At 36.6% G+C, this 9,904-nt stretch overlaps 1 protein-coding gene across 1 annotated transcript; it reads left to right on the top strand.

The window, feature by feature from the left end:
• Window positions 1-689: 689 nt before the first annotated feature.
• Window positions 690-4,922, top strand: LOC128004716 (transgelin). Its single transcript, XM_052592624.1, has 5 exons — window positions 690-858; window positions 3,045-3,229; window positions 3,318-3,489; window positions 3,596-3,698; window positions 4,274-4,922. The coding sequence occupies exons 2-5, from the start codon at window positions 3,050-3,052 to the stop codon at window positions 4,419-4,421; spliced, it is 603 nt and encodes a 200-aa protein (XP_052448584.1). The 5' UTR covers window positions 690-858; window positions 3,045-3,049; the 3' UTR covers window positions 4,422-4,922.
• Window positions 4,923-9,904: the final 4,982 nt, after the last annotated feature.

Below are 9,904 nucleotides of genomic sequence, written 5' to 3'. Positions count from 1 at the left end.
TACATATAAATATTTACTCAGAACACAGTAAAATAAACTTAGACAATATTTTTGTATAGAAACTAGTAGACCGAAGTTAACAGGTTCACAAGTTAACGGGTAATCTAACAAAAACGATATATAAAAGCAAAGGGAAGTGACTCAGTTCTGTGTTACTAATGGAAGCAGAAGTCAGATGAGGACATCAGTACAGCTCACCAGTGATGTCATGGCATGTCAGGAGTGGCATGTCTGTCTGACATTCTCTCTTTCTCTCACTTCTGTCACATTTACCATTCCAGTTTCACTGTCCCATTTCATTTTTCATTGAGTTGTTATGTGTCTACTCTGTGACTTCCTGTTTCATCAAACCTTGATGAAATCAGGTTTAATCAGCAGCCCCATAGAAACTTGCCAAGATATTCTCTCATTCATGCCTTTATCATTCCTCTCGCCCTCTTCCCACTGCTCTGGGCGGAGTGAAGGAGAAGGCATGTGGAGAAATTCCAATCTCTGTCCAGACCGCTTCTTTTCCCTCACCCAAATAAGGACGCACATTGCAATACAGCAAAATGAGAGAGGAAGGGAGGGGCAGAAATGGTGGAGAGAAAGAGATTTCGAAAAAAGTCATGACCTTTTATGGATGTGGTTACCTCCTCTTTTGCCTTTCTCGCTCTGTCCTTCACTCCCTCTCTCTCATGGTTGGTCTCACTCTCGCTGAAGTCATTTCCATAAAGGTGGCACTCCCTGAGTTTGGACCCTTAACTTTATCATAAAGGGGAAGAGACTCTCTTTCACATAGACACTCACAGCTGTGTGCATCACAGAACACATCTTTTCATATCAAGACTACTGAGCAGGGTTTCTACACTTAAACTGGTAAGTCCTGTACATTTAACTCTACATATTGCTAAGTTAACATGATTTTGTACATACATATGTAATACATGCCGAGACCAAGAGAGGACATTGAGCAAGTTAGAAAGAACAATAGGCCGAGAGAGATTGAGCATTAGAGATTTGGTTTTAGCAGTGAACGAGGAAGAAATCTCCTAATTTAGATCTTTCTTCAGAATACCGTTGAATGCCTCTTCCTGTTCTCACATGCCCTGTGTCCATAAAAAAGTTTTTATTGGCAGTAGCTGATGCTGTTGCAATTTTGTTCTTCTCCATGTCATTTATTTCTGTCTCACACACACACACACACACACACACACACACACATTTTGAAACTGCACACTCCAAAACCAAATAAAAAAATCTGTCTGAATGACGCACATGTTTTTCCCCTTCAAATGAGGGTTGTTCTTTATACTCATTCTCTCTCTCTTTCTCTCTCTCTCTCGCTCTAAATTCAAGTGAGAGTATCAGATCTCTGTAAAACTGCTTTTAGTTCTGAACTGAAACCAGCTCCTCTAAATCCCCCTGGTTTCCTGTGTTTGAGTACTGAGTGTTAGTGGTTAAAGCTCAGTTGACTATTTGATTTTCGGGTTTGACAAACCATAACAAATTTGAATATTACAAAGTCATTTATAATTGTTTCTCTCCATTTACCATATCAAAAGTGTTTGCTTATACACCATATCTCATTCTTATAGAGCTGAAGAGAGAGTCTTACTATAGCCATGATTTTGAGCCTGAAGCCAAATGGCAGATAAGATTGTTACGTAATTTGAGATACGAGGACATATATGAGAAAGGTTTGTATCTCAGTATGAGACTACGGGTGTGCTAATATGTTTGTGTGTGTATTTGATACTGCTTACAAACAAAAGAAATCATCACCAGATGTGAACTAATTGGACTGTGAAATGCAAACACAGACAGACACACACACACACACACACACACACACCCGTCACCTCCTCTACAGACATGGGAAGGGCAGGTTGTAACTTGTCTTTTTGCATAGATCACCCATAGCAGTGATGCGTGAGTTCAGGGATTTACAGGGACAATTATGTGTTCATGATCATGAAAGCTTTGTGAAAGTCTGATATTATAACAGGTTCTAGCTGTGGAATCTGAGTGTGCTAAACTGGAAACAACAGGAAACAGCAAGAAAATTGTAGAAAGAGTGTATGCTTTATGTGTGGGGATGTTGCAAAAGAGTCACAAATTCTGACTCGTGACTGATTAGCAAACAGGCCACAGTTTTCTTAAGATGACTTTGGGGTTGGACTTTGACAAATTAATCTTTTGAGTTTTATCTTGTCTCTCTGATTCGATCTGTATAAGTTTGCCCATATTGTTGTGCTTGCATTTTAGTTTTTGACGTGGTGCCTGAAACAGTAATGAATTCAAATGAAGGCCTGATAAATCCAATATGGCCTAACAGCAGTTTGAAATGTGATAAGAGCATTTTGACACAAAAGCAGGTTTAAGCAATTCTGACACTCGATGGTCAGCAGTTTCTGCTTATGATCTGAGATGTTGTGTTGTGTTGTCAAAGATTGAGGTTGCTCTGTTAAAGACCAAACACTACACTGAATGCAGGTTATTACCAGAGTGCATCAATATTTGCATTGAAAATTTGCATTACTGTCGAGAGTGGGATTTGCATGGCAGTCACAGTTAGATACTCCTTACTAAGCTAAATCCTCTGACTACACAGATTCATGCTTTTTAACAGTAAAACCAAACCTGCCTGAAAACATTATGCAATATCAAAACAGCTTAAAAAACAGCACATCTGCTTATTCTGGTTCAGGTTTGCTCCAGTGATAAATAACAGAATTGGATAAAGTGAAACTAAACTCAAATGCTTTTTTTAAAATATTGAGAGATAAATGAATATTAAATAAAAATGTAGTATATATATTTTAATTCTAATTAATGATACAGAATATTATGTTGTCAATTTTCTACAACCCTCCTGCATCAACCATGAAATTGGCACATCTACATAATTCTGGCAATAACACTAAATGCCAATATTTAAATGATATCAGCTAACACAATTCTAAAACTACAACTGAATAAAACTATAAAAATGAGCTAAAACTAAATCACAAAGTGAAAAACTAATAAAGTGAAAATGACTTTGTGTTTGCGTGTTTTAACAGTCAAAATGGCAAATAAAGGTCCATCCTATGGTCTGAGTCGTGAGGTGCAGAGTAAAATTGACAAGAAGTACGATCCAGAGCTGGAGGAGCGCCTGGTGCACTGGATCACCCTTCAGTGTGGGGATTCTGTCGGAAAACCTCAACCTGGAAAGCTAGGTTTTCAGCAATGGCTTAAGGATGGATGTGTAAGCCACCTCTTCCATTAAAGTCTTAGTAACACAACACAATCCTTTCATCATTTTAATCATCTCTTTTTCTGTTCTCTCTTTGCAGATTTTGTGTGAACTGATTAACAGTCTCTTTAAGGATTCAAAGCCTGTGAAAAAGATCCAAAGTTCGCCGATGGCTTTTAAACAGATGGAGCAGATCTCTCAGTTCCTTGCCGCTGCCGAACGCTATGGGGTCACCAAGACTGACATCTTTCAGACAGTTGACCTATGGGAGGGTGAGTGCCGTTTTCACATCATGCAATCTTTTTATTTTAATATCTTACTGCCAAAGAAGCACCATGTCTTGGTCTCTTTGTGATCTATATGTTTGTGCATGGGTAGGTAAGGACCTTGCCGCTGTGCAAATGACGCTGCTGTCTCTGGGGAGTCTGGCTGTTACTAAGAGTGATGGCTGTTACCGCGGTGACCCCAGCTGGTTCCACAAGTGAGTGTTGTCAAAGTCCTTCTAAGACCTTTTTAAGGTACAGAACGCTCACCCATAGGCTTACTTCCACCTAAGCCTGAAACCGTGTTTAATCTTTGGTGTTGCTGTGGTTTCCTCTTCCTGTTCGCAAATTGAACTTGCTGCCATAGCGACCAAATAACAAAAACAAGCCAGTTTGCATAACATTTTGAAGTTGTGGCTTATTGTCATAGCAACATGATTACAACCACTTATTGGACAGACATCTTAAATGTGTCCAGCATGGAATCAGATAAGTGTGTCTCATAGAAATAAGCTATTACTAATATTGCACAAGAGACAGTAGAGAGAGACAGTAGCTGTATCTTAAATGACGACGCAATTATGCACTATGCACTTATGCACTATGTACTCAGTCATGTAGTGTATGAATTATATAAGGTTATTTTGTCATCAATAATTGGAGTCTAATAGCCACTTTCCTGTTGCTATGTAATTAATGCTGCGGCAGTTGAGTGCATGGAGTGTCCAACATTCCACACTTTTTTTTTTTTTTTTACTTTAAATGTAAATATTTGTTCTCATCTTTACATCAGGAAATCCCAGGAGAACAAGAGGGAGTTCACTGAGGAGCAGCTGAAAGAAGGTCAGAACGTAATCGGCCTACAGATGGGGACTAACAAAGGGGCATCGCAGGCGGGCACGACTGGTTACGGTCGACCTCGGCAGATCTTGAACAACTAGACCTGTCCTTCTCAGTCCTTCAGTAGAGTGGACCAGATGTCACTTAACCCTTCAGCAAACCCCAGCTGGACAATAACAAGGAACAGAACACACAGTGCTTAAACCAAAGTTTACAAATTCACTGTATCATTTCAAACCTAAAACTGCTCTAGTCCCTACAACATGAGCTGGTATCCTGTACATTCCATTAGAATTTCATTAGTCTGCCGTAAATTCTATTAGGGTGCAGACGGACATACATTCCATTATTCTATTTCATACATTCCAGAGAAACGCATTCTGCTGCATTCCATGGGATCAAAATGCCTATAAGGTGATTTTGGCCTTGCACAGTATTGTCTTGTCCTGTGTTTCTGTGGATCCAATTCACATTCTCCGCTCAATATTCATTTCCTGATCTAAAATCAAAATGAATCTAGGGCTTTACATCAATATGCTTATACATTGTACATGAGTAAGTGATAATTGATTTTGCTAATAAAATTCATTAAAATTTTGAAATCTCATTGTGTTCAGTTGTGTTCCGGCCTTTGCTTATTCTCTTCCACTGAGTGTTATGTAACAGTGCTGGCAGTTACAGATAACAGCTTTATACAATAGCTTAAGTGTTGATAAAATATTTAACACATTTTGCAAAATTACCCATGCATTAACTTATACTTGGATTGTTAAAAATGTAAAAATTGTTTTGAACAACATGTTGGTAAATGTTTTTGGTGTAATGAAATAAATGATGACAGAATTCTGGGCGAGTTACACTTTTAAGTAAATCAGTAGAAACACTCTTCACTAGTCATCATCATGCAGAAGAATAACAGTGAACGCAGCAATTAAATGCTAGAGAACGACACATTCAGCAGATCCAAAGCTTCCTGTTGTTCGGTTTGTTATGATTCCCCCAGTTGTTGCAAAAAATTACACAGTATAATGGTCAATGCAGACAATTACTTGAACTTACTTCCTCTTTAGCTCGAACTGTTCAGTCAGAGAAGTATAATTAAGATAACGATGTCTTTGTCTCAAGAGACTGCTTGGTGTTCACAGATGTCTATTTCTTCAGCAAAGATAGTTCTCTTGGTTACTACGAAAAATAGACATATTAAAAGTATTTTGTGGCATGTTAAGAGAATTATTATTTTATAATATTTTATATTATTCCCGTGTGTCTCTACATGCTAAGTGAAGAAGCAATGCAACTGAAGTGATCAAATGTGATGCTGTGTTTGTGTTACATGTTTTGGCAGAGGTGAGCATCTATACATGTAAAGTCTGCTTGTATTTAGTGACTGTTAAAGCAGGACAGATCTATTGTAGATGATCTCAGACATACTGATGCATATTGATTTTATTTGAGTAATAATCTGTTTCACCTGGATGTACATCACTATACGGAAGAAAAGATCTGTCACAACTTCCATTACAATGCAACTTTAAAATAACATCCCAATAAACTAAAGTTTGAAATAAGTCCTGAATATATACACATTAAGACCCCAATTATTCAGAATGGATGAACTGATCTCTTTAAGTTTTTATTGTTAGGTAAGTACAAAGTGTTTTCAAGCAAAAATTAATACAAATAAAAAAAGTTCTCAGAGCTGCATTGTAATGCCATAGCAACTGCAAAAGTAATACACAAGAAAAACACATGCAAAACCTGTAACTCCTATACCAAAAATGTTGTTCCTTTTTTTTTCTGAGCAAAACTTTTCTCTATTGGTTGGACATTTAGAACATCCCCATGCAGGCCTAGTCGAGTTTGCACATACAGCTGTGTGGCTGTAAGTGTTTCAGAGTTTTGTTACTGTGCTATCATCCGCTATTTTCACCACTTAATCAAGCCACTCTTCTTTAAAACATAATGATATTTAATTTCACACGTCACTGCGTTTGCATTAGCTTTCGTGTTGAGCCATTTCGCCTGCATCCATAAAGAAGGCTATTCGATTTCTACAGTGACTCAATTGGCGCACATCATGCTCTTTCTATGAAACCTGAAAACCGCATTCAATTCACCACAACTCTATGGCGGTTTGCCCGAGCATTTCAGTTATTTTGCATTTACTAGATTTCTATCAAATGGCTTTCCCAGCTCATTTTTGCGTCTGTGCTTGCGAAGAGCGCAGCGGGAATATTGCTTATGTATATAACTGACATCCCTTCGTCCTCCCCTTCCTTCCTTCTCTACATCCTGCCTTCACACTTCCTTCCTGATCTGTCCATTACATGATTTAACATATTCTCTTCATAGTCTCTAGTGGCTCAACAAATAACCAGAATTACATAACAGAAAATCCAATGACACTCATTTTAAAACAACAACAAAAACTACCAGAGAAACAACAACAACAAAAAACAGCCTAGAAAGAAACAAAAATAATAGGAAACGTTTATGTTTATTATTACAGCAATAGTGTCACTATTTTTGTGGTTTTGAAGCTTAATCAGCCATAGCAAAATTATTTTTTATGCAACTAAATGACTTGTTATGACCACTATGAAAACGACATATTGCTTGATTCATGTGGAAAGGGTCACATTATTAGTCTCGCGTCGACAGGTCCGTGGGCGTGACGTCTGAGGCTGAGATTAGGGTCACATTACCTGTCCTGTGCTGCCCCCTGCTGTTATACTCAACAGACTGCAACATTACCTATACACCACCTATCTAACTCAGCCTCAAAAAAATGTATTGACTAATAAAAATGACTAAAAATGTCAGGGAGGAGCTTTCGTCATGGTTTGTTTAGTCACCAACAAAGGGTGCTGTAGCCCTTTGCTGAATATCGATGAAGAATAAACATTTAGTTGAACTACCTTTAAATCATCAACTAAATACACACTTAACTGGGCTGGTGACATTTGTATACGATTGTTGATTATTTACCTGGGTATTGTAATCGTGATTATTAATGGTAATTCGTATAATTTACATTACATCAGGTCCATCTGCATATTCTTTATGTAGAGTACACAGACTACACATCCAGAACTACATCAGTAAGTGTATTCACAATCATAGTAAGTGTGTACTACGGTGGCCGAGAGAGATCAATGAACTGCAATTTAAGAAAACACATGCAAATTGAGAAAACACCAGCAAAAAAAAAAAAAAAACAGCAAATCCTCACAACACATGCAATTAACAAACGCACTGCAAATAGCACTGACCACAATGGAAATGTTTCAAGGAGACCCCAAAAAGTGTCGGACCCAGCTTATCATGCAGTGGTTACTGGTCAGTTGAGTTGTTGGTGAACTGAAAGGTGAGTTTTCTTTTTCTTTTCTTTTTTAACACCCTGATTGCATGGTTGCTTTATCTTTTGGATGTTATTAGCCTAAATAAGATGAATAATTATGATTAAATGTAAAACATTACTTAAGATGACTAACTTTAATATCCTCAGCTAAATATAATTTCAAGGTTAATGAAAATAAATGTGCAATGCTTCATTAATTGTTTCTTAATGTGCATTTGTTGTGAGGATTTGCAGCGTGTTTCGTTATATGCATGTGTTGTGATGATTTGCTAATTGCTACAAACTGATGTCAAGCTTGTCAAACTGATGAAGATTTGCTGGTGTTTTTTAAATTTGCATATGTTGTGTTTTCTTAAGTTGCAGCGTGTTGAGCTCTCTCGGCCACCGTAGTATTCACATTTTGAATAAATTCTGCACAGTGTTAACCCAGGCGGCAAGTAAGTCGACCGGAAGCATTAGCGACTAATGTTGCGTTAGCGTCACATTGACCTCCCATTCTTTTTGGCGTCACTTTGACAGCGAATAACTTCACATCTGAGGCGTTTAAAGACTCCGTTTGTCCATTATTTATTTCTAAAGATACACGACAATGTATAAAGGGCTCCATTACCTTCTATGTTACATTATGGCCCCGTAGAAACAGTTTTTTTTTTTTTTTTTTTTTTTTTTTTTTTATTATTATTATTTGACTTACAAACTTACAAACATTAATTCCAGCAAATCAACATACAACTGCAGTATTTCACAAGACAAATATCATACCTTTAGACAAGATGACAAATCATAACAACAGCAAAAAAATAAAAAATAACTAAAATAAAATGAGTAAAAAAAGAAAAAGCAAACAGCATATTACCTTTTCCCTAATTAGACATTCATTATATATATATATACATTTTTGAGATCACAATGGGGACTTTACAGTATCAAAAATTTCTCCATAAATTTTAACAAAATTTCGTTCTTTTTATTTTTAACTAACTTTAACGATTTCTTTAGCGATTCCATCTCGATTAAGAATAGACTACATTTAGGTATGCATTTTGCAAATTTTTGTTTATGGATGTAATATTTACCATGCAGGATATAAAAGTTCACCACATATTCAAACATTTTGCTTCTATGTGTGAAAGAACATATAACATCTTTTAGAGATAATTTATAATTCACCTTTCTTGGGGCAAAAAGAAAAAAACTAACGTCAGACCAAAATTTTAAAGACACATCACAATTGTAAAACAAATGAGCCAAGTCTTCCTCGTGTACATTACAAAAAATACACTTGCTGTCAATGTCCATGAATTTTGATAGCAAAGCTTTACATGGGTAGATTTTGTGAAGTATTTTAAAGTGTAACTCTTTAACTTTATTTAGCATACAAAATTTGTTTGGATTTAACCATGTTTCTTTCCAACGAATATCATCAATTTGTGCATTCCAAAAAGATTTCCCTCTAGGAGAAATTTTATGTTTGGATTGAAAAATTAATCTGATATTTTTATTCTTACAGGAATGAGAAAATATTTTGATACCATCAATTATTAACTCAGGAAGTTTCCTTTCATTACTTCCAAAAGTAAGGTGACTTTTCATCAGATGTTTTAACCCATTGGGAATAGCTTTAACAACTTGCTGAAACTCTTTAAATGGAATGGGGAAATTGTAAATAAACATAAAATCTTCATAAGACAAAACATTTCCATATTCATCAAACAAATCCATGACAAAATATATATTTTTTTCAAACCATTTCCGTAAAAATAAAGATTTATTCCTAGAGGTAATAAGACAATTGTTCCAGAGAAGCATTTTGTGTGGAGAAAAGTTGTGATGAAAACCAATTTTCCAAGCTAATAACATTTGCTGGTGAAATTTGGATAGAATAACTGGCCCCGTAGAAACAGTTTTTGTAAAAATAGGCTAACTATTGCGTCATAACCACTCGACTCTCTGTCGCATTACTGTGCAGACAGGTGGAGAATCTCGCAGGCAATTAACTTAATATGGCGTACTGGCGTTACATTTTAAAATACTATACAAAATAATTAATCAGAATACTTACTCCTGCTCACTCACGACAAAGAACTCCCCGCTCAAGCTCACCGTCTCTGCAAGATTAACGATGGCAGTTTCCATAGAGTTCCAATGGGGTCGCTGTGTCCATTTCTTTTACTGTGTATGGTGCTAACACAGAATACACTTTATAGCCAAAAGTACACAAAT

The sequence above is a fragment of the Carassius gibelio genome, chromosome A5 (assembly GCF_023724105.1).
Source record: "Carassius gibelio isolate Cgi1373 ecotype wild population from Czech Republic chromosome A5, carGib1.2-hapl.c, whole genome shotgun sequence".
In the NCBI taxonomy this organism is placed as follows: Eukaryota; Metazoa; Chordata; class Actinopteri; order Cypriniformes; family Cyprinidae; genus Carassius; species Carassius gibelio.
Note: the sequence above shows the minus strand (reverse complement) of the source record. Positions and strands in the feature narration are given on the sequence as shown.

What these genes read in the sequence shown, in the direction of transcription:
- LOC128004716 (XM_052592624.1), top strand. Translation starts at nt 3,050, where the DNA reads ATGGCAAATAAAGGTCCATCCTATGGTCTGAGTCGTGAGGTGCAGAGT. An exon ending in AATGGCTTAAGGATGGATGT is followed by an intron (nt 3,230 to 3,317) that starts GTAAGCCACCTC and finishes CTCTCTTTGCAG; the next exon opens with ATTTTGTGTGAACTGATTAA. An exon ending in GACAGTTGACCTATGGGAGG is followed by an intron (nt 3,490 to 3,595) that starts GTGAGTGCCGTT and finishes GTGCATGGGTAG; the next exon opens with GTAAGGACCTTGCCGCTGTG.